This window comes from Plectropomus leopardus, chromosome 24 (assembly GCF_008729295.1).
Source record: "Plectropomus leopardus isolate mb chromosome 24, YSFRI_Pleo_2.0, whole genome shotgun sequence".
In the NCBI taxonomy this organism is placed as follows: Eukaryota; Metazoa; Chordata; class Actinopteri; order Perciformes; family Serranidae; genus Plectropomus; species Plectropomus leopardus.
This window is the reverse complement of record NC_056486.1, coordinates 5478130-5503738: the sequence shown is the minus strand read 5'-3', so window position 1 is coordinate 5503738 and position 25609 is coordinate 5478130. Positions and strand designations below refer to the sequence as shown.

Here is a 25609-nt window from a genome sequence, read left to right as displayed (position 1 = left end):
TTTGTAACTCCACACTAGTTTTTTGGTAACAGAACCCAGTATTACTTGCTGGATTTATGCATCATTCCATGAAGCTGAAATATGTTATCTGACATAAATATCTAAATAATTCAAGTAGAAAAACAACATAAGTATAAAAATAACCCTATTCAAGAGCACTCTAAATAACAGTTTGAAATAACGACCTTAATGTGTTACTTCCTTTGCAATGATGTCAATTTGCACCTCAAAGTGTCAAACCAAAAAAGATATTCAACAGACTTACAGTCACCTTTTGTAATTAGATACAAAAAGGTTATTATATAGTAGTACTGAGAAAATGGTTTGATGTCTTTCCATGACTTTTTAAGGACCTATAATCCTTTTTTTCTTGCCTAACTAGCTTTTTTTCCCAAACATATCAGAATCAAACACTATCCAAACATATTTTTTTTTGGCTGGCAAACATGGATGGAGAGATAAAATGCATAGGAAAGTGTAAAAAAATATGTCATCAGCTATAGAAAATAAAATTGCCACTATGTTACATTATTAGGAAGGTTGTCCATAGAAGATTACTGTGACAATTTCATAACATCAACACAATTCCATGATATTCCAAGATATTTACAAATTATAACATATTTCAAGGCCTTGAAAATGTGACTGTGAAATTCTATGATTTTTCCAGGTTTTTCATGACTGTGAAAACACTGTATAAGGTTATGATGACTAAAATAACAAATGACATAAAATGTAATACAAACCAAGTTTGTTTATCACGTTACAGTAAACTGAAAGCTTATGAAGATTCATAGTTTGACTTCAGCTTTAAAAACTTTAAGTTTGCTTTAACAGATTTTAAACCACTTCATAAAAACTATTAGTTTGATCAAACTGATTTTCACCTCATTCGGATGAAATCATGAAGTTGAATAGTGAGAGGCCTTTAATCTGGCCGAGTTTGGATTAAAGTATCAATAGAGAAAAAAGGAGGAGAGTAATAAATCAGGTAAGAAAAGTCAAAGAAAATAAGGAGAGCAGGTGAATTTAGAAAAAGAGGAGGGACTACATTTTCTAAACTCCAACACTCACATGATGTCACACTCTTGGTGTTTTCGGAGCTTTCTTCCTGGGCTGAGGAAGAGGAGGCGGCTGCTCGTCATCAGTCATATCAACTGGCCTGGGGGCCTGAAAGGACAAATAGAGATCAAACACCACACTGATGTTTAAATTTGGTGTTGAGCTCTAAGAGCTCCTCCAAAGATCCACATTAGTCTCTTACCTGTGCAGGTCGTCGGGGGCTGGGCTGAGGGAAACTTCCAGGCTGGTCGGGGGCTCTGGGACGCTGCTGGTCACGGTGCTGTTTGGAGCGATGCTGGCGAGGACCAGTGTGGCCGGCCGGCTGCTGCTGGTGATGGTGATGGTGATGATGACGATGTTGATGGTCAGGAGGAGGATTATGTTGATTAAGTTGATGTTGTTGCTCGTTGTTCCACTTCAAACGAAGCTCAGCCTCTTCTGTTGATTAAGTAAAATAAGTATAGATTTCCAGTCTGATGATTCACATTTACTAATTTGGCAAGAAAATAAACGTGTATCTTATTGTTAAATTAAAAAAGCACTTTTAATTGAACTTCTCTATTTATACATTACTTTCAACCCTTCGAAAGCTAAGCAAATTTACTGATTTTCATTTTAAAACGTGGGAAGAACACAGCATGCAACTCAAGAAGAAATGAAACAAAAATTTGCAAAAATAACTGGAAAAAGTACAAGAGAATTACCTAAAAATCTGCACACACAAAAACAAAAACAAGTAAAAACAAAGGCAAAGCAAAGAAAAAAACAAAGAAAAAACCAAGACAAACAAGTATATGACCTTAAAAAGTGCTTAAAAAATAATAATGCTGTAACATACTTTAATATATATATAATGATATTTACAAATATGCTTTTTTTTTAAAAAAACCTAAGCAATTTTGCTTGATTTCTTTCTAAAACATGGGAAGAATGCATTGTACAACTTAAGAATACACCAAAAAGTTGCACTTTTTTTCTGACATTTTTTGCTGACTATCTTTTTATTCTTCTCCCAAATTTACATGTTTCCTGTCATTTGTGAACACGTTTTGCCAAGTTGCTCATTGACTTTTTCCACGTTTCAAAGGTGATGTCGAGGGTTGAATTATGACAGTTAGGTGGTAAACAAACAAATAAAATCCTTACCCTTCATTTGCAAACGTTTTTTCCGTTTGGTACAGATGCAGCAAACAATAACGACGATAATCAGCACCAGAGCAATACCTAATAAAGATGGATAATCATAATGACAACTGACTTAAATTATGTAAAATTCAACAACTGCATATCAAGTTTAGTTTCTTTCAACATAATTCCATGATATTTCAGCTGTGCCACATAATGCACAGTATGCAGCAAGGAGAAATTTATACAGTTCAAAAGTTAAATAATAATATAATATGATAATTAATATTGCCATGCTTTATCCAACGAGCTCCCCAGGAGAGCTGACATACCTCCTCCGACGCCCACAAAAATCCAGGTATTAATTCCCAAAAGCTTTTCAGGGAGAATGGGCTCTTGAGAAGGAAAGAGGAGAGAAAAAACATATTAAAGTATTGATTCAATGTATTTTCTGAAAACATGACATAAATTGCATTAATTATCTGTTAGATAGACATGTCTAATTATTGCACTATTATATATATATTATATATACTATATAACTATATAACTATTGTGCTTTCCCAGAAGTGAGAGGTGCTATTACAAAGTACAAGGCAGATTTATTGTCATTTTTCCAAAACGTGGTTTAAGAAGAAATGAAACTGAAGTTTATCCTAAATACTGCTACTGCCTAAATCCAACCACTAAATCAGTGTTCCTTCCCAGAAGTGACGGGCTGAATTATCCCACTGAATTACTGTGTTTCCCCAAAAGTGTTTGGTACGATTATACCAATAAATAATTGTGCTTTCCAAAACATGATAGTTGTTATTTATCCAGTAAATGATTGTGCTTTCCCTGCACTGATAGGTATCCCTCTGAATTATTAAGCACTCAAATGATTGTGCTTCTACAAAAGTGTGATTATCCCGTAAGTGATAAGTGCAACTGTTCCAGTACAGTATTTTGTTTCCCCAAAAGAAATAGATGCATGATCCCACTAAATGACTGTGCTTTTCAGAAGTGATAGGTGCAATTATTCCAATGAATAATTTTGCTTCCCCACAAGGAGGCACAATAATATCTGCTATCGCTTATGGAAGAATATAAATTTATTTCAAATTCCTCCTTAGAATACTAATACTAATACTAAACAAGTGCTATCAACACTGTTCTGTATGCAATAAATTATAATCTATACTGCATTTAATTAAACTGTGTGATTTCCATCATATGTGAACTAAAAGTCACAGAGACATGTGGCTGCAGTAGCCACTTGATAATACTCACGTGGCTTATAGCAGATTTGTGTCACAGGTGCACTGATCATAAAGCTCACACGGTTGGAAACGTTGCAGCTGAAGGTATCTTTTTCCACTGATTTGGCTTCCCGTGATAGAGTATTACCTTTTGTCTTATCTATCACCTTGTTGTTTTGAAGCCATTCAAAGTTGAGCTCTTTGGTCTGCTGGGTACAAATGGCATTAATGACTGAAACAGACGGTTATAATAAAAGTACATAGGCCTTAAATGTAACAGAAAACACCCAGAGTAAAACCTTACAGCACAACTGAAATGTGAGAAACTCTGATGAACTACAGTGAACACTGAACGCATTTTCAAGAACACAGATTATTTTCGAGGATTTGATTTAGTAATCCAGTATTCCACAGCTGAGGGCTAAGCTGAGTAGTTTGTGAAATAGGAATATCCAGTAGAAATTCTGGACCTCATTCACCAATATCTTTCTTAGTTTTTTCTTAAATTTGTTCTTAAGAAAGGTCATAAGAAATATCTGAATCAGAACGTTTTTTTTAAACCCCAGCATTGTTTGCACGTGTTCTTGAATAATCGATCTCACTTTCTGCGTAGGTTGACAGCACGTGCTAGTTCATTCTAATTAGCACAGGTAAACAGCCTAAAAATTTCAATAAAAGCCCATGAGACTGCAGTACCCTGTACACGCTCAGGCACTGTAAAATTGGAGCTCTGGACTCTGAAAACACCCCAAAAATTCTGCTCTGAAGTGGAGGTGCTTCTGCAGAAAGTGAGAAGAATTTGTCATATTTAGTACTGTTAAGAGTGGATATAAAATCACACAAAAAGATGAATGAGTTGCTAAAAATGTGTTAATCAAGCACCCAATCCGCAAACTGCAAAATTTCTGCATAACAGTATAGTGTAACTGTCAGCAGGGGGAGGAGACAGAGAGAGGGGGAGAGAAGGTGGCGGGAGACAATTTCATGCACTTTTCTGTAAGATATTAATAACTTACATTCTACACATCTGTGCGGGAGAATAATTCTGAAAATACTGCACTTACGGCGTGGCCCTTCACTGCTTTGTAAATAAAACATATTGCACTTTTGTTCTCACCGGAGATGTAACTTTGCAGGTAAATGTGACAGAAGTACTGGGACAAGTCATCTTCACTGTTGGCTTCGGGACCAAATCTGAGTAGAGCAGATGTAATTTAATCAAACATGATTTGAAGTTGTGCTCATTATGCATTGTAAAAACACTGTAATTATCAAAATATCACAACAGATGTAGTGTTCTGAACTAATGACATTACATTAAACCAAATTTTGCTTTTTAATGTTTGTTGATTATATTTTACTCCTACAAAAGCGTCTAATGCCTCACAGCACACTTGAAGACAACATAAAGAATTTAAAAAGTTATAAATATTTCATCTTCGCACTGTGTGTAAATATTTGAATATATTTGACAGATAACTTGATGTAAATTGTTTCAGTGGCTGAAGACCTTTGTTTTTGGGATATACCATAAACATTAGAAATTTACCTACCCAGTACACATAAACGTGCCAGTTTCAGTCCTTGTGACTTTCCCGCTGCATTGTAAACCTCAGGGGTGTATTCCCCTGAATCGGCTTTTTTCAGATTTGTAAGCTTCAGTGATCCCTTCTCATCAACCATCTCCCTCTTTCCAGTGATAAAGTCGTTGTTTGGCTTTCGATCTAAGATTTTCACATTGTTGTGCTTCCATATCAGTCGCTCCGCATTTTGCAGTTTGTGGGGCAGAGGCACAGTGAAGTTCTTGCCTACTGCAGCATAGTGGTCACACATATCTGTGGAACAAAAGAGAGAGGTAAAATAAATACAGAGAATCAGATGGCAAATTTAGCTGTGAGAGTGTTTGTTAGACCTGGTGGAAACATCCTGTGGGAAGCATGAAATCACCATCAGCGTGATGGTGTTTCCCAAAATGTTAGCACTCATCTTCTTTGGATTATAAATATCCTTTCCAAAATCCAGATTTCACTGCAAAAAGTAGTTGTAGATGTAATGACGCTATGAACAAACCAAAATACAAGTCCATCATCAATGTTTATCTTGCTCCCAATTTCCACCACTTGGACAATGTTCTTGTAGTTGAGCCAGAGGATTTCCTCACGGCAGTTCTCATGATGAGAAGGTTATCTTGATCATGTTGACTATCTTCGGCAATTCTTAGATGCTTTGCAATATCTTGAAAGATTACGTCTTGAAATTGGGAATTTAAAGAAGTATTTTAAAGAAGTATTTCACAGAAATACAGCCCGTCTCTGGGCCGTCTCTGAAGTAGAAAGATGCAAATACATTTAAAACTGATGCTACATGACCAGACAAAACAGAGAATAAGGACTGTGGAATTTTTTTTTGCTCAAGAGGAAGAAAAGTACCGAACCCCCAAGCAAGTGAGTAATGTAATGCAAACCCGTCAGTGTGAAACAATGTCTTCCACTCAGATCTCTTATTACAGGAAGTGATAAGCTAAAACATGTTTCTGCAAAGATTTGAGGCAAGAAATATGCAGCTTAGTGGTTTTTATTTAATCACCGCCGCTTAATATTACAGTTTGATCTCTGTTTTTTGGTCTAACAATACATATAGCTCTCACCACCTGTTCACAGTCTCTCGTTATTATAGCTAAACACAGCACTAAAATATGTTTCCGAAAACATATCAGGAGAGAAATAGTCAGTGCAGTGACATAACTTTGATTTATATTTCCTAAAAACTGCCTAGTTTTACCATTTGGTCTGATTTCAGGTTTGAGTGTAAGAGAGAAAGAGAGAGGGGGGCTGGTAAGTTTCTTTATGCAGCTCCAAAATGCAGAAGTACGGCTCAGTTTGAGCAACAGCCAAAGAGCCCATGAAACTCTGCCGGATGATGTAAAATACGTGAAAATTTGTATTTTATGTCATCTAGCTTTGTAGACAAAGCTGATCGAAAATCGTCAAAGTATCCCTTTAAAACCCAGTTCTCGACATTATGATTACTTTTTGTCGACTTGGCTGTACATTTTTTTTAAGGCTTAACTTACTGAATGTTGAAACGTAATGGACGTTAACATGTGCATCGTGCTTATATTCAAAGCTGGGCTTTGTCTTGAGTTTTTGGGAGGTTGGCTGAGCATGAGTAACTGCAAATGGATATAATCCAACCAGCAAACTCGGGTTTAAAAGCTAGCATATGGAAGCATTTTTAGTTCTATAAAGTTGAAGGGAAAAGGGACAAGACTATGAAAGTTGTGCTTCAATAACTTTTTTTTACTACTATTGTGTTAAGAAAATGACAACAAATTCCTCTGTTAACTTTAATTATGGATCATTATAAATACACAGTATTTTAAAAAGTAGCAAGCAGTCACACAGTGAGATGTGAGAAGTCAGAGTTAGTAAGAACATAGAGGAACCAACATTTCAACGAATGCCAGCCTCATCTGTTTACACCCTCAGTGTGTAGTGCCGCTGCCAAACAACACCATCCCACCACCTCCTGCTTCTTTTGATTGTTGTAGAACAAAGGAGGCAGCTGTTACATTCAGCAAGATTTTCAGATACCAGTCCTCCATTTAACAAGTCACTGATTTTATTTCCCCCGCCCACAGTCAGAAAACTAATGGTGAAACTGAAGGATTGAGAAAACAAACAAGTTCAAATACTACCATAAAATGCAGTGTGGATTAACCTTTAAAAACTAATCAAATTGGCTTGGTTTCCTTCCAAAACACAGAAAGAGGGCAATGAGTAACAAGAGGAAATGACCAAAAAATAGATTTGTTTAAAAAAGAAAAAGGAAAATTACCAGTAAATTTTAGAAAAAAGGAAAGAAAAGAAAAAGGGAAAAGAAAGGAAAGAAAATAATAATCAAGAAGAACAAGCCAATGACCTGGGAAGAAGTGATTTCAAAAATCTAATAATTTTGTAACATAAATTTAAAAATTGTTTTTTAAAATAATCTAAAGGTACTAATTTATTGCAATTTTTGAAACATTCATGACCAGGCTGGTCATTGACTTTTTCTCCATATTTTCTAAAGAAACTGAAGTTCTTGTTTATTAGATGCCAAATATTGCTTGTTTGGAAAAATGCTTATTTAATTTCCTTTTTTTCTCAACAAGTGTTGAAACATTTGCCCACATTTATTTTTGGGTTTTTTTTAACCTGCTTGTATGCTACACTCCTGTGTGTAGTTGTCAACTTTTCACACTGTGCATGCATGAAATGTGAAACCAACAAATGAAATGAAACTTTTCTGCAGTCCTGCACAGTTCATTTCACCATGTCACAAAGCCCGAGCGCACTGAAGATTGGATGATGAGTGCGTTATATCCTGTTGTCTCTGTTCATACCACAGTCTGCTAAAAAGCCACACAAAGCGAAACACACTCTCATATGTCTCATATGTGTCTGTGTTATGTCCAGCCTTCATTTCCAGGTACGAAAGGTAAAGACCAGACATCAGTTTGTCAGCAATTCTGAAGCAAAATATATTTTGTTCCCAAATACATAGTACACAATATGTATTAGAAAGATGTAGCCTGATTTAAGGCAACATTTTAATTTCATTTTTTAAATATAGTTTACAGTATGACTAATAAATCTACCTTGTACCCTGTATGTAGTATACATTATTGGAATATATATAAAAAGTAAATCAACTGGATTTTCTGTAATGAGGTAGAGCACAAAAAAGGGTTTGGACCCTTTATTTGCAATCACAGAATGTAACTCTGACGGAGTTTCAGTTTCTGTGAAGGTAACCCACAGGAAATTTATGGTTAAATCAGTCACCATCTTAAGGACAAAAATATATTTTTTTCCATGTGATAATAAAAACACAAATGTGTGATTTACTGTCTTCTGTGGAACACATTTGAGTTATTAGTCAAAACAGATTCTCCATTTCAGTGGCAGTTATAGAAATGTGGAGGTCGGTGGGCGAGTGTTGTGCACATTCACACTTGAAATTTTGAAAGAAGTTGGTCGTCCCAAAACAAGAAATAGCTTGTGTCCATTTATCAAGCTTTTATAAACTTGGTGTGTTGTATCATTACCAATGTGCCTGATGCCAAATTTCTCAGACCCAGTGGGGACAATTTGTGTAATTCGGTGAGATTTATTTTGTCAGAACATGCATTGAATTGCTGATAAAACTTATTCAAATATTCAAATGAACAGGCTTAAGCAGTTCCAGTTGCTGCGTTGTCTGAATTGACAGATGGATTAGCCTTGCTATTATAGTGTTACTAAACCCCCAAACTATGGGTATTTAGTAGCGATGTTGATTGATTCAGGTTCTTATCTTGATATTTAAGTGCAGAGTATTAAAATTCTACATATTGCGTTTAAATATGCAAAGGACTGCCCTCTTCAGGTCGAAATGTGGCCATTGCAATTGAATTTTGCTATTGGTTTATCGTTTCACAGCTCGCAGCCTAATTTAATATATGTTTCATACAGGACTTACTGGCTCATGATTACGCGGGATATTTACACATTTTGGTGCATCATTTTTTGAAGGTATATGCATGAACAGTGAATGAAAACAGCCCGCCTGCAGTGCTTTATTTTGACCTCTGGTCAGTCATTTGGCAATATTGTTTTACAAACATTCATGCCAATAAAGCAAATTGAAATGAACTGAATTGATTGCTATGATATAATTGAGGCGGCCTCTTAATGTAGCCCGGCCCCTCAGAGAGTCTGTGAATGCCTCCGCAGAAATGACACTGGAATTACAGCACAGCTTTTCAACTAGCAGAATAATGACTTTTCAAGCTTTCTGTGAATTAATTTTCAGGTAAACTGACTGTCTCTGCCTCACTATTTATTACTGCCACTGCTAAATGTGAGCAGAGCCAACAACTGTTCGCTTTACGGAGATCACATTCTGTGATTTCATGTTATAAATAAATTGAATTGAAGTGATTCTCATGGAAAAATGTGCTTCTAAAAAAATAACTTAATCAGCATGATTATGAGAATACTAGCAGCCATACAATTCATACATAGAAGTTATACAACTTCATCATAAGTCGATGCACTCTAGAGAAAACAGGCCATGTTCTTTAGCCTCTAAACCTGAGCAAATTGGCTTGCAAACATGGGAAGAAGACGACGAGCACCTTAATAAGGAATGGCCTGAATATTAGCAAGAAAATAGTAAAAAGTTACAAGACTGTTACCGGAAAATTACATAAATTAATAAAGGTTAAAAAAAACACAAAAAAAACCAAAATTACTTTGCTAAAAAATACTAAAAAAATTCTTTCCGTCATTTTTTGATAGCATATAATAAGGTTTCAGAGGTTGAAATGCTGCTAAAAGGCCTCTGAATGCAGCACAAGAAAACAAATGTCAATCGGGGTGTTAAAGAGTTAAACAGTTGCATAATACATGACTCCTGTCTTTGTTATACTATATATCTGAAGATCACATCTAGCAGCACACAAGTTTAAATTATCAAAACCCAAACGGAAAAGTTATACACTGGCTATTGTTGCTTTTTCCATCAAACTGAGAGGAAGTTCAGTGATGCAATTCATGAAATCGAAAAGTTGGCGAAGGGGAAAGATGCAAAAACATCATATATTGAACCGCCAAATCTACCTTAAGATATTTCTATTTTCCCTCTTTAAGATAACAGGATGCTCATTTTTAGATTTTAATGATTAGATTTCAGAGGATAAGATATACTTAAATGTCTTATTATCTTAGAATGCCATTCTGTACCTCTTGGTCTACCTACTCCTGTTTCTTGAGTAATTTGTTTCAATTTTTGACAAAAATAAAAGTCCCAGAAATTATAAGGACAGTGTTTATTATCTGGAGATATAGAGGATAAAGTCGTGGTCAGAAGAGAACAATTTGATACCTCAAGATAACACCACTATCTCCAGATAATGATCTCAAAACAGCAAAACTGTTTGTTTTCAAAGCTGTGTTGGGATCTCAGATGACAGTTTCTCGATATTATAATGAAGTTTCGGTCATTAAATGAATATGGCGTAGCCTGTTTTAACCAAGGAACAAAGTATAATTCCAAGAAGCAACATCTGAATGTGTGCAGGCTTCACATGATACCACATCTTATCGCCTTCGAGGCAGCAGATGCGAAACCAACAACTTTGACATTTAAACAATGAGAGACTGTCGAATCCTTTAACTGTTTATCTGAACCACCAAAATCTTCATTCATGCATTGTCCGTAACCGCTTGTCCTCACAAGGGTCGCGGCTAAAAAAATCAGTTTTTTTTAATAATTACATTTGATCATCTGTTTGGTTGAGTATGTGTCAGATACATTTTTACTGATATGCAATGATAAAAACAAGTAATGGCTGGAGTTTCACTTTAAAAGTTTTGTTTACACCTTCATTTCTCTGAAAAAAAAAAAAAAATATATAGATGTTGCCAGTTTTTACTTTCACTGTTAGGAAACACTAACAATTTATAATAATATTTTCCTTTTTAATTTTTTTTATTTAAATTTTCTTTCAATTTTTTTTTTTGTATATTTACTTTATGCTTGCTTATTGACTTTGCTTTTTTGTTTACTTACTCTCTTACTTTACTTACTTTGTTTACTTGATTATGTGACTTTTTCACCTTATTGAGTTGAGATTTCTGATGGGCTCTGAGGGGTTCCTTAATCTCACCTGCACAACTTTGTCTTTTTCTGTTGTTGTATTTATGTTGTTTTGTTCAAAAATCTTAATATTAAAAAGGATTTAAAATTCTAAATAATTGCATATGATCAACAAAACTGTTTGGGTAAACTATTTATATTTTGTATAAGGCAGTACAAACTGTCTCAAATGTGGTTATTGTTTGCCACTTTTGCATTTTTTTATTTCAAGTGTTTTAAGTATATTCTTTATAATTATTTCCGGTTTTGGAATCATGCTGTTTCTTCTCTGTTATGTGTGACTGCTGTTTCTGTAGGTCACCTGTACTCAACTGCTTTTTCTCTGCTTCCTGTTCGTCCTAACCTCATTTCAGACCGACATTACCACATCAGCAACACGTTTCTGCTGCCGGTATTGATGCTTCATGATTTTGTCTAACTCTGGTATATTTTTGGCAGAGGCCTCATTTTGCACTTATCAGCAACCACAAACACATCTTTAAGACAAAAAAAAAATCTAATGTAAATGGAAAAACAAATACAGAAAAGCCATTTATACTAAAAGAACAGCCAGTGCACACACACATATAAATGTAAAGTCTTATCAGAATATGCAAACTGTTTCAACATTTTGCATTCAGCATTTGTACAGTTGTGTAAACATTTTGTTGGTTCCCCTTTTATGCCACAGCAGAAGTGGGACCAAGTCATTGTTTTGCGCGTCACAAGTCTTTGCACTCGACTCCCAAGTCAGGACTGTAAGGTCCAAAGTTCTTAACTTTGAGTTTTGAGTCCTAAAAAAGCAGTAATGAGCTTTTTGTGAAATGTAATGCTTTTATAGCAAGCCTAATAATACTGAATTCATTGAAAAAAAAGTTTTTTTAAGCAAGTGTGACTTAATCAGAAAAAATAATGTTAAAACACACTTTCATAGCATAATAGCACCATGAACAAGTACCGCAACTGACTGAATTTTGTTTGTTTCAGTCCTATACTGTTGTATTTGGCGTCAAGTATTTTCAAGTCGAAAGGCTGAAGTCCAAGTGAAGTTATGAATCAGTGGTGTTAAAGTTTAGATTGGATTGCAAGTTTTTTATTTCTTTTTATTTTGCCAAGTCTAAAGTCAACAAATCTGCTTCATACTTAACTGATTCAGAAAACAGCTCTTAATATAGATCAAACTATTTTGTTTTTGAGAATTTTTGTTGATAAAAAAAATTTAAAGGATCAGACCCATGTTCTTGCAGGTCTAAGTCCATTTATTTTATATGTTGCATCAATGTCAGATAAAACTATAGATTTTCACTCTGTTTTTGTGTACTTGCAAATAAACTTTTGTACTGCTTAAAGCACTTGTTAGGTTGAGAATGTACCAAATTAGTTTTTAGTTTTAAATATTGTGCTGACATAGAGCTGCAACAAATAACTGATTAGTTGTCAACTATTTTATTAGTTAACAGCATATCCGGTAATTGATGAATCGGTTTGAGTTCTGTTTTTTTTTTTTTTTTTTTGTTTAAGAAAAAAATGGGAATATTTTCTGGTTTCTTTACTCCACTTTGATACGACATATATTTTTGGGTTGTGGACAAAACAAGACATTATTATTAAAAACACATTTTATAAACAAATCAACTAATTGATTACGACAGAAAATAACTGGTAGATTACAACAGAGTGAAAATAAAATAAGTCCATATGTTAAAGCACATAAGAAAAAATAAAACTCAGCCTTCACATAAATGATGGGCATTAATACACGATCTGTAGTAACAGAACAGCAAAGATGCCCAGTTAACTCATATTACAGAAATCTAGTGTCATGATTTTAAACATGATGATTTTTTTTCTTTACAAAGAGGTTTTTCTTTTAAAAACTGTGAAAATAAATGTTAAGCATCAGAACTGTTACAGGAAGTAAGTTTATAGTGAAGCTAAAGAAGGGCCTAGAAAATGTATACTGGTTTAATTTTGGAGTCAAACTGAAATCCTTAAAATCCTCCAAATTATAATATCTAACTACTTAATGAGGAATGTATTTGTGTAATCGTACAGTACCTGCAGAGGAGATGAAGCAGCAGAGCAGGAGCAGAGAGATGGTGGAAAGAGCAGCCATCTTCATCACCACCCTCATCATCTAAAAAAGAGAGAAGAACAGCCGCTTTGCATTATCAAGGTTATTTCCTGTCAGAGCAGTTAGATCACCTCTTTTTTTGTATGTGTGAGAATGTGTGTGTGTTTATGGTTTCTAAAGGAAGTGATCCAAGGGGCCCTATCTACTTTCATTGCCAAAGAACAAAGCGAGCAAAGCTAAAGTCAAATTTAGAGCAAACTCAGAGAGGTGAATTCTACTTTTACCACTTAAGCAACTAAAAATTTAAACCTGACTCCAAGTTAAATATCATCAAATTACAAACTGATCCGAAAACAAACACCCACAAATACATTTTTATGTAAACTGTGAACTGACATCAGTTTGAAACCAATTCCTCTTGTATAAGTTTTGGGTCAGAAAAAAAAACAACTTTATTTGTTGTCTCACTTTTTTCCGTTCTAAGCAGACCTTCATCTGTAAATCATCTTGTATCTGTAAAATGTGTTTAAAATCTGGGGTTTGGTGTGACTGATAATCTCTTCTTTAATTCTGCAACACAAAATGGATTAAATTTGTAATCCTTTGAAATATAACACATATTTTAACTTTGATAATATTTGTGGCTGTCTTTAGCTATTCAATATATCTTCAATCTGTTATTGCCTCTCTATTGTGTATTGCCATTTTGAGTCATGTTCAAAGTCTTTTTCGAAAGGGATTTACATTGCAAACACATGTAAATGCATGCTTCAGCTTGTAACTGTTGTGATTTCATCATTTTGTTGTTTCAGAAAGCTAATAAAAATGTTATGTGTAGAAAGTCCAAAGTTTTGGCATCAAAAATTGGAACTGTAGCTTTTGTATTATGTAGATATTTGAGAAAGGCACTATGAAGATAACAAAAACAAAACAGAAAGTAAAACAAGTATCCACAGATATTTAGCTGTCACAGATCAGAATTAAAACAATACACTAAACATTTAATTTAGAAGATACCACTACTACTACTAAGATACCACTTCTCTCCTGCGGTTTAATATGACACATGTAAATGCATGCTTCAGCTTGTAACTGTTGTGATTTCATCTAATTGATGGACGACTCCCCAGTGGTGTAATATCACAAAGTTCTAATACTTGTAACAGTATTTTTGGGAGTATCTGTACTTTTTTGATTTTATATATTTCTGTCAACCTTCATTTTTACTTCACTACATTTGTCCTAATTTTGCCCCAAAACATTTCCCCTGATCATTGAAGTTACTTACTACAAAAAGGGAAAGAAAGGAGGAAGGGATGGAGGGACGGATGAAGGAATACTAGAAAAGAAAAAATGTCTTTTGTTCTTTAATCCTTTAAGTTGTAAAAAAGACCTTGTTTTTTTCTTCAAGTGTATTGAAGGCTCCATTTTTAAGGTAGTGTATCTCACAAAGATGAAAAAAGTCATAATTCCCCAAATTCTGACTGCTTGCTTTTTTATTAACAGCAATTACTTTTACTTTCAAAATTTAAGTAATTCAATATCATGAAATCACATTTAATACTTAATTGCAGTAAATACCAGATACTTTGAGACTTTTACTCAAGTAATAATCTGATAGGTGACTTTAAACTTCCACTAAAGCCAGTTTCTGGTAAGACATCTGTACTTTTACTCAAGTATGGCTTTCAGGTACTTCATTCACTACTGGACTCCCTCATACAGCCATAACAGAGGAGCGTTAATTTATATGTAGGCAAACATTCCCAACCAGGCCAGAAATTACAGACAGTGACACAAGATTTTTCAAATTGGGCCCCTCATCCGCACCCACTCCAGCACCATCACCGCCCATCTTTGGCACCAATTTCAAACGGTGTCTTTACCGTGAAGTTGCTATTGCAGGGACAGATATCACCACACATTATTACCGGTGGGTTCACTGAATCCACAAGAGTCTCAGAGCTCTAGTCAGTGCTAAAGATACAGCGTCCATATATACAGTGGAAAAGCCTGGATTTATCAACAACTGACAACTACTGACCCCAGATATGTGCTACCAAGCTACGAGTATTCTGCTGAAGTTGCCCTGCCTCCTCTGTACAACTATACACGTGAAAAGATCACTAGAAAGCATTTTACTTCACTATAACAGATCTATGGTCCAGTAATTAAAACACAGTGAATAGCAATATTTGTTAACATGAAACTAATGTTGAGTGACGGCCGTATGATTTCAGAGTTGGTGATTTTCAATACTCAAAACTGAGCAATATGCAATACTGACTTTTCAGTTTGCCTTTGTTAAGTTGTAAAATCAAAGCAAAACTTGTTTTGAGTCAATTCTTTGTTATGTGTTTTTAAGAGGGTGAAAAAACAAGTACAATCATAAATCGAGTTTAGTGATTTTATTTTTAGGCCGTATCACCCAGCTCTCTTCTGTAATTTAATACTGAGTTCTGAGTTTCTTTATTTGATGTGACTGTCATCATCATATACAACAGAAATGTTATCAGTTTAGTTATATGCCTTTTTAAAATGTCTCAATGTGATGGATGTTCAACAGAGTAGGCAGCTCACTGTCCACAACCAAATACACACACATATGTAGTCATCAGCAATCACAAAAGACTGCAACACTTCCTCTGCCATTTCAAGGAACTGCCTTGAAAAGGATGTTTTCCTTGCTATAAATGTGATGCGGAAAGACCCTAACAGTGTTTCATTAAGGCCTCATTATTAGATTTTTTTTGCATCAGAACCAGCTATAAATACAAGACTCATAACCTGATGATTGCTGTGTTCGCAACAAAAACAACCATGAATTGGTGACACTCTTGACTGCAGCTGCCCACAGGGTGGCACCATTATACAGGACGACATGTTTATGCAGGTCAAAATGATACAACAAACACCAACGAACACTCCTTAACAATCATGAATGTAATGTCAGCTCATAATGTCCAAATATAAATATGTCGAGTTTAACTGTTGTTACGTCCACTGATGAGTAATCTGCTATTTTGATGGCTCAATAGTTGCTATAACTACTGTGTTTACAGACATCACGCATGAAAATAGATCTCTAATAGCATCTGAAATGAATGACTAATATGGAGCTTGCTGAAACTTTCAGTTCCTGTAGTTTGTGGTTGTTTCATGGTTGACACCATGGGTATTTCTTTTCCTCTATATTTAGGTCATTTTAAATGCGGAAAAACTGAAGAACAGACTCCCACAATGGGTATTTTTTTGTATGCTAGGGATGCCCAGTAGCTTAATTGGTAGATCAGGTGTCCCATTTACAGAGGCTGTTTCCCCGATGCAGCGGCTGTGGCTTCAATCCGGGCCTTGGCCTTGTTAAATATGAATTTAACCTCTGCAATTAAACTGTCTACAAATGATGATCATCTTTGTAAACATATGAATGAATCTAAAAACATGAATTTAAGATCGTCCACAAAATTCATCAGGGAAAATACAAATGAATTTTCAAAACCTTTCCAGAACTTCTCCATAATAATTCATCCCATTTCCATTACTTTATCTAAGTTGTTTAAAATGGGTATGAACATAAACTGCCCATGTGTTTGAAAGTAGACCGCGTTTGCAGTCTTTACTCGCAAGTAAGACATTCCTGCCATCAACATGCCAATAGACCAAACGTCAAGGCCACACCACGATAGAAAAATGAAGATCCAATCAACATTCACACAGCGCAGCACTAGGTTATTAACACAACATATGTCGATTAATGTTAGAATTTTATGAATACAGGGCATCCGGTGGCTCAGTTAGTAAAACAGGCGCCCCATGTATTAAGACTGTATCCTCACCACAGTGGCTGCAGGTTCGAGTCCAAGCTCAGCCCTTTGCTGCATGCCCCCCCCCCTCTCTCGGCCTTTCACAGTATATGCCTTTTATCTAATGAAAGCAATAAAAGCCCCAAAAATATCTTTAAAAAATCATAAAAAAATGTATGAATATAACTGAAACAAAATAATGTCTATTCAAAACTTTACCAAAACATTCTATCAATTAGAAATCAGTTTCATACATTTTCCAGGAATTACATAAGTGTGGGAACCCTGGTTCATGGTTGTCAGGTGGAACATGTTTTTCATTTTCATTTCTGAGTTAGAAACAGAAATGACTGTGTTCATCTGGTATCTCCTGTATTTATAAAGCAGAAGAAGAGGGTTCCTCTGGTTGGATTTGCTCCCAGCTCAGTTTTTTACTCTGCTTCCATAAACTTAATAGACCAGGATGTGAAACTTTTAAAACGTGATTTACGGCGTCCGCGTATTATGTAACAACATGTAAAAAGGGGAAACTTGTCATCCCGATCAGATGTGATGGAGTCAGTTCATGGTAGGACAGGCTGACTGCTTGTGCTCCTGTGAGGGACACAGATGACCCTCTTCTGTTAAATGGGCCTTTATAAATAGAGCAGTTATTTTTCCACTGCTCCGATCCAACTCCTCTGTACATCAGACGCAAACCCTTTAGATACCTCATCATCCAATCCTCGATGTTAACCTCAACAACCAATCACAGCCATTCAGTCGACTTCATCATCATATCAGAATGCTCGAAATAACTGGAGCCAAGATATTTGAACCACGCTGCGTCAAACCAAATGTTTCTCACTCTTGAGAAGTGCTGTGATGAGCAGAGTGTCAGTCCTTCAACTAGATAACATTCAAACTGTTGCTCAAAGGCCCTTCAGACCGATACCGAAGCCCTACAGGCCGCAGATGAAGCTGACGGCTGATCTGACACGGTTTTAAAGTCAAAATCACGCCGCTCATTTGAAAACATGTCACTTTGTTAACAAGCTTTGTTAAACAAGCTTTTCTGTACAGTTTTAGACAAACTTTCTCATCACTGAATTTGACTCTAAGGTCATTAAAAGTATCAATACTTTGACTGTCTTAATTATACATTCAGTAGTATTAAGAGTACAGAAAAAAAAAACAGAAAAACAAGAGGGAGGAAAATCAACTGGTCCTCAACCTGTGGCTGCAGCAACAAAGCCGTAACACGTGTGTTTATCTCACGCTAGCTCAACTCAAGGGGTGTTGTAGTGGAGGAGAAAGTGGTACTGATTACCCAGAACCCCAACAAGAGGGAGTTCCTTGAAAAGCCTGAAATAAATAGTGTGGGTGTGTTTGCAAATTTTTAATCAAAAGTAATTATTGCGATAACTAAATTAAAACTGGCTGAATAAATCGGTTCAAAGACTGAACTTTGTATATAAAAGCAGTAGAAGCTCTCTGAGGCCCCTCTTATCTGCAGTGTTTCCCGTTAATAACCACGACTATGGTGGCTTAGTGGATAGAGCAGCCGCCCATATACAGAGGTTATGTCCTCGCCACAGCAGCCGCAGGTTTGATTCCGGCCATGGATCTTAGCTGCATATCACCCCCCACTTCTCCCCCTTTCATACTTACAACAGTCCTGTCAAATAAAGGCAATAAAAGCCCAAAAAATAATCTTTGAAAAAAAAAAAGAGTTCACTCTGGTGGGCGTAAAACTTTACTTCTGCAAAATCTGCAAATATCTTCTCTCACCCATCGATCTAATCAATTGTGAACATATCAAAAGATCAATTATCTGAACATTCAGCTGCGAAGGACAAAAAAGAATTAGGATATTAGAGTGACACAAATCTTTAACGGTGATAACAAGTCAACTGACATCATGTTAATGCATTTCTCCCAAACTGGTCCTTCTGAAATCACATCATTCAAGGAGCGGGAGGTTTTATATTGCAAGTACAGCCCAGGGGCCCATCAAAAGAAACATTAATGAGCTACCACGCTAACTATAGCTTGGGGAGTCACTCCATACGGTTGCAATTACATCAACATACTAAAAAAACTGAAGGACACATTTTAATCAACGCCTATAATAAAAGAAAGGCTGCGCGGTGTTTGTACTTACTCAAAACGAATCATTTTACCCTCCATATAATTTTATAATATCAGACTTGGTGCTGAAAATAAGTTCCAGGGTGTTTCAAACACACAGCAGGTAGATTTGTTGACCTGCACTGCTGCCTCTTAATTACACTGAAACGTGTCAGGAGTCCCAGCGGAGAACGGGCAAGAACAGCCTGTCGTAGCTCTCGAAGCCGCCTTTGTAAATCTTTTTATAGACTCGATGTGATGACACAATATCGATGACACATGGAAAGAATGCCCACTGTGCTCTAATGAAGGCCAGTGATAAGAACATTTAGTTATGCATTTAGTAGCCCGCACTATCTACAACGTCCCTCCGGTAATCCTCTCCAGACGTCACAGCACAAACTGGGCTACTGTTCACTGACTCAGGCACACTGTAATTTATTTATTACAGATTATTTGGGTTAAGATGAGAGTTGATAGAATGTAAAAATACAATTCATTAGTGTCTTGTTGATAGTCAGGTGTTAAGATTAATACTACTTTGATGTCTGTATGGCCAGTACGTCTATATCCTCAGGCACCTTTGGAACAAGGAACATTATATTCAGAGCCTTTTGTCTGGCATACCAATAGTTAAAAATACCAGCCTCGTGTAGAGTCCTCTGTCAGAGGAGAGATTATATAAATAAATGATATGTATTGCTCCACAGTAAGATAATCCAAAATGGAATATCACTCCATCACATTAAGTAAATGACCGATGCACAAAGAGACATCTTGTCATCGAGGTTTTGTTCATACTGTGATTTTTTTCCATCTTCACAGCCTGGTACAAAAAACTCTTTATGTCTCTATAGCTCATTTCAACATTTATGACAACTGAACGAGGGGCAAAATTTTCTATAACATACCCATTTACATTTTATTAAGGCTTAAAGTCATGCGTAAGTAATCATTTGAAACCTGGAGCTACATCAATTTACCTGTGCTTCGTGCAAGAAGTTAGTTAATACAGAAAATTATTTTTAAAAAGCTAGGGAAAAGAAGTTTGTTGGAAAAAAGACAAAAGTTAGGGATTTTTTTTTTTTAATTATGGTACTTTGTTTTAACTAATTTCTTGCTTATTCGGGGGCCATATCTTGTCCGTCTGTTTTCCTGCTTCCCATGTTTTATAAATCAAGCCAATTTGCCAATCTAGTCAAAAAATAATAATTTCTCATCATCACTACTAAACTTCTGCTTGTAGCAAATGAAAGTAAGTTCACTTCACTTCTCTCTGGCTCAAAGACACTCAAGAGAATCATGATGCAATTAAAGTATTTAGTACAAAACCAAAGCTGATACATACAGCAACTGTAGCTCTGATCTCACAGTAGATAGGCTCTAGTTGGGTTTCTATTTTTGGAGGTCTCACACGTGTGTCCAAAAATCCAGCGCACTGTATTTGTGTTATTTTAAGGGTCTGAGTGTCCCGAGGCATTCCAAATTTGAGTGATTGTTGCTGGGTATCTGGGGAATGCCTTCGTTTGGAGGCGCTGGATCTGAGTGATTATATGGGAGGCGTGACAGAGTATGACGGCGATCAGGTGCTGCGGATTTGTGAAGCTTTATTTCAGGAGGCCCAGCTGAATTTGTTTTATGTGGCTTTATTGGAGAAGTGTGATGCACATGCTTGGATTAGAGTTACAACAGTAGCCTGCTGTGGTTTTTTTCACCTATTGTGCTACATAAGTAGAGCGGGTTAGAAGTCATTTGAAATTCATCAGGTGTGTTGGATCTGAAATAGCTGAAGGCTGCCAACTATTGTGCCTGTTGGATTTGTGGTGTTTCATATTTAGTAGGTTGGGTGTGTTTGGTTTATTTTGGTTGGGCAGCTGAGGTTTGTTGGCTTTGTGGAGTATTTCAGGAGTATGAAAGGTGGATGCTTCAGACTGGGTGTGCTGCATTTCTGATATTAAATCAGAATGAGAGGATGAACTGGAGGCGTTTATTTCTGTGGACTGTCTGTGTAAGATTTGTATTCTCTTATATTGGGAGCACTGGCAGCTGGGGCAGTGTTCAGTTACTGGGGAGACTTTCTTTGGTTTTCAGCGGGGCTCTTGATCCCTGAGGAGTACATTTTTTATCGCTTTCTGAGCAGAGCAGCATCCCAGCGGCTGGGAGGGATGCAGTGTCTTGCTCGAAGACACCTCACCAGGCTGGATGCAAAGAGTTATGGGATTAGGTTTGAATATCTCCAGGATGTTGAGTATGACTTCTGCAACTAGTATGCCAGCTTGCACTCTCTAAAACGGGCTCCAAAGAGCTGGATAACATACGTAAAAAAAAAAAAAAAAGAAAGAAGATTCACACGTCGATGCATCGGCTTATTATTTTAAAACTTCAGTCATATCAATGAGGATGGCCTCAACATCATAAAAATGCCCATTCTGTTTGCAGCAAAGGACTTTAATTTCACTAACTGGTCATTTATTTTACTGTACATTATTAAAAAGATCAATTGATCTTCTGTATTTTGTAGTTGCCTCAGATGAGTCAGCGCACAACAAGCAGTGGGCTGAAAGCTGAAAGTCTGGTTTGGCAGCTGGATTTTTTCAATTCACTGAAACATCAACATGAGGCTTACAGACTGTGATTTTAGGAGCATTCCCACTCGAAATATTGGAAAACTAGAACTGTAATCTTCTGTTGTGGAGTCGAAGTCGATGTTCGTGCCAGATTTGAAAAAAGTCCTCACAAGATGCTCTTGAGATATTGCATTCACAAGAATGACACATGAAGTTTACGTGAACTTGACCTTTGACCTCTGACATCTAGGGCTGTATCAGCCTCTGAATCATGTCAGTCGAATCAGAACCTGCAATTTAATACTTATATTCAATGATTCAAGTTCTTTTTACCTATAAAGTTTTAAACTTTGAACGGGGTTAAGCAGGATGTTCAGTGTAACAGCGCGGCCATGTAATACAGTTAATATGCTGACAGCGCTAACAACAAATCAGAAATGCTCAACAACATCTTTTGCCGACACTAGATATGAATCAAAAGCAAACAAAGAAAGACAATGTTATCTCAAAGCCTTACAGTGCAGAGCTCCCTTCCCCCTGTACTGCTGCATGCATGTCCACAACTGCTTATAGCAAAGTGTTGCGGGAAAGTCAAGGGCCGTCACTCCACAGCAAAATCTGGAGACCGAAATGTTCCCAGAATTACACCTCACAGCACACTGACTAGCAAAAAAAAAAAAAAAAAGACTGACTGCTCAAAACATCCTCAGTCGACTGAGGGGTCTCCAACTGATGATTTGAATGTCAACTGATGTTTGTGTCCGGCGTCCTACCAAAATCTAATCAGCTTATTGTTAAGTCAAAGTGGACGTTCATGCCAAATTTGAAGAAATTCCTTCAAGGCATTCTTGAGATAAAACGTTCACGAGAATGGAACGTAATAAGTAATGAATAAATATATATATATAGTAACTGACTATTATGTAATATATGGGAGATTATATTGGTAGCAACTCACTGAGATTCCATATGTATACCGAAATAAATTAAAAGGTTGCCTCAGTCATAATAGTGCCACAGAGAACCTCTACACTAACCATACACACATTAAAGAACCGTCCTTGCTCTGTGTGTGTGTCAGTTGTTGATCAGTCAGACTGACGTGCTCCCCTGAAGCTGTGAACAGTGTCAGTCACTTCAGGTCACTCATGTTGTATTTTTACTGCTGCGGTGGAACATCCTGGTCTCCACTGAAATTTACATAATCAACTGGATGTAAACAAAAGTGACTGACAACTTAAAATATAAAATATCCTCCACACACACAGACCTGCAGCTGATTGAATTATCTGCATGTCTCAATGGCCGGTGTTAACAATTCAAATAAATCATTACAATGATTTCATTTTCTTCATTGTTATTCACATTATTATTATTATTATTAAATCAACATTATTGTCAGTATTATCAGTATTTCTCTCATTATTATAAGTATTATTATTCATATTTTCTATACATTTTTATAATATGTTTATTTTATTTTGTCTAATGGCACTCATGCATAGTAACTGATACTCATGTACATGTCACGTGTTTATTTGTAGGCATCTTTGGATTTTTAGACTCACATGACCTGCCAGGTGACCAGTCTATATGGGTACTAATGAGGTGTATCTCTGCACTTTTTTTCATGTCTGAAAAGATTGGGTCACACGCGGAGGTAATAAATGAACATGATCTGGTGTGTAGTACATCAAGCCAATTTACTCATGTCTCAAAGGGTTAAAGTGCTGTGACACAGATTTTAACAACAAAGTGCCAGGAATGTGTGCTTGCATACATTTGCATCGGCACCCTGCTGCGTCAGCCTCTGTCTGAATGTGGTCTCATTTCCTCCGAGTACACACAAATTATGCAGGCAAGCAAGTAAACAATGCCTCCTCGTGTTACAAACACTTGGCTGCACATAACTACAGTATATTACAAATTAAGCAGGAATGTTTGCCACTGTGTCAGCTGTGACTTTACAGAAGGAAGTGTTAAGGAAATATTCAATTACAAAGGCCCTGTCCTTCCTCTGCTTTTATCCTGCACAGAGCTGTTACTGAAACTAATATTAGGTATTAACTGACTCCATTACAGCTAATAACCGTGGCATCCATTACACTTTTAAAACCCTCCTTGTCGTTTTGTTGATGTAGTTATCGTATATTGCTTGCAGCACATGAGAAAGAAGCAGAGGCAAAGAGATAGATGATAAGAGAGAGGGAGAGAAAGGGCATTTTAGGGGTGAAGCGGGATAGAGGGAGGGTTTACCCCATCAGCTGTGTTTACTCTGGAGGACTTACTGCTGCTGTTGGCAGCTTCACACACATTCTCTCTTCCCTCTTTTCCTCTCTCTGTTCTCCAGATATAGCCAGCTATGTGGAGGAGCCTACAACTAGCTTTTCCCCAGAGGCCTCTGTCTAAGAGCAGGGTTTATCTGATATGGGCTTTTGAAGCATAACCCAAGACACAACACTTCTCCTCTGAAACTCACTCTAATGACATTAAAGTGTTTGCGAATAGGATTTCACAAAGATTAAATTTAGAAAAATCTAATTTGGAAACGCAGGTAGGTTAAAGGTTCCTTCAGGCAGCGTAGAACAGGTTTTATTAAACAATGTAAAGCCTTGAATATGAAAAATGTTGCTCTTGCGAGTCGCACAGGAGTATTGTATAATGTGCAGCATATCATTGTGAGGAGACAGCTCACCCACAAATCATAAATTCATATTTTTCTCTTATCTGTAGTGCTATTTATCAATCTAGAGAGTTTTAGTGTGAACTGTGGAGTCCTGGAGATATCGGCCATGGTGATGTCGGCCTTCTCTCTCATATGATGGAAATAGAAGTCATTTGAGTAAACTTGATTCTGCACAGTGTAAACATACCAAAACATGGCAACACTGAGGGAGGTGACTTCAATTTTAATCTTAATATTAGAGCGGAAAAGCAGTGGCTTCAGGCTCTGTGCTTTCTCCTGAAAACTTTCTATTTTATCAGATTTTAAATTTGGCCTTGATATGCTGCTGGAGAAAAGGTCAGGTGGTCCTGGGGTGACGCGATATGGCTTTATAATCACATCAATGAACTACAGTTGTAATAAAGTCAAATAAATGATTATTACAATTAAATAAATCAAAACAGAGGCCATGATGCTTTCTTTTATGTTGCAAGGTTCCAGCATGTTTCAGGCTGAAAGTGTTGCTGTGGCTGAAAATGCAGAAATACAAATGGCCCTATCTAGAGGCAGTGATTGGTTTGTCGCTTGTGGGCTACTGTAGAAAAATACTGCAGCCTCTGTGGAAGAGGACACACTTTGTAGATAAAAATGGCAACAAAAACAGAAAGATTCCTATTTTTTAGGCAGTTATAAACAAATGAAAACATAGTCATGAATATTAACATCTCTGCCAAAAGATACACCTAAACCCTAAACACCGGACATTTGAAGTAATGATGTGACAATGTACGCTCAATGTTTGCGATGATGTCATTTTATATATCTCATTTGAAGCAAGCCGCGATAGACAGAGTATATTTGATTTATCACCCACAACATAATCAAGAATAATCCTCTGGTGTCTGTGAACATCTAATACAAGTTTTATGAGAATGTGGCAAGCATAGTCAGAAATGTCACATGTGAAAAAAAGAAAGAAAGAAAAGTGACTTGAAAGTACATGTTTGTGATTTTCATGTATGTGTTCTGCACTAACCTCTCTGGTCAGGAGACCACATATCTCCTTCTCTTCTGACTGGCAGCGGAGGCGTTGTCTGTTTTCTCTGGCCTGCCGTGGCTTTCTGTATCAGTCAAGTTGTTTCTCTCGCTCTGCATCTTCCTCTCTTTCTAGTCTTAGGTCAGAGCAGTCTGGCATTTCACCATGTAAGGCTGCAGAGCCGAACCTCTCCTGGGACGAGAAAAGAAAAAAAACACAGCTGTTTTCTGCTGGAACATTTTTTTAAATAATTATTTTTCAGCTG

General features: G+C 36.5%; 1 protein-coding gene across 3 annotated transcripts; it reads right to left on the bottom strand.

The window, feature by feature from the left end:
* Nucleotides 1–670: 670 nt before the first annotated feature.
* On the bottom strand, nt 671–25360 carry LOC121962937 (T-cell surface antigen CD2-like). 3 transcript variants are annotated; one of them, XM_042513272.1, is made up of 9 exons: nt 25345–25360; nt 13149–13227; nt 4982–5263; nt 4546–4622; nt 3460–3637; nt 2520–2582; nt 2209–2286; nt 1265–1500; nt 671–1170 (listed from the first exon to the last, which is right to left on the bottom strand). In XM_042513272.1, exons 2-9 carry the CDS (start codon nt 13225–13227, stop codon nt 1081–1083), a joined length of 1083 nt encoding a protein of 360 aa, XP_042369206.1. In that variant the 5' UTR covers nt 25345–25360; the 3' UTR covers nt 671–1080. The 3 variants fall into 3 exon arrangements, with proteins under 3 accessions (XP_042369206.1, XP_042369205.1, XP_042369207.1); XM_042513271.1 differs by lacking the exon at nt 25345–25360 and adding an exon at nt 19111–19126; XM_042513273.1 differs by lacking the exon at nt 25345–25360 and adding an exon at nt 19111–19126 and having other exon boundaries at nt 3460–3634.
* Between the last annotated feature and the right edge of the window lie 249 nt (nt 25361–25609).

What these genes read in the sequence shown, in the direction of transcription:
- LOC121962937 (XM_042513272.1), bottom strand. Translation starts at nt 13,227, where the DNA reads ATGATGAGGGTGGTGATGAAGATGGCTGCTCTTTCCACCATCTCTCTG. An exon ending in CCTGCAAAGTTACATCTCCG is followed by an intron (nt 3,638 to 4,545) that starts GTGAGAACAAAA and finishes ATTTGTACCCAG; the next exon opens with CAGACCAAAGAGCTCAACTT. An exon ending in ACAAATCTGCTATAAGCCAC is followed by an intron (nt 2,583 to 3,459) that starts GTGAGTATTATC and finishes TTCCTTCTCAAG; the next exon opens with AGCCCATTCTCCCTGAAAAG.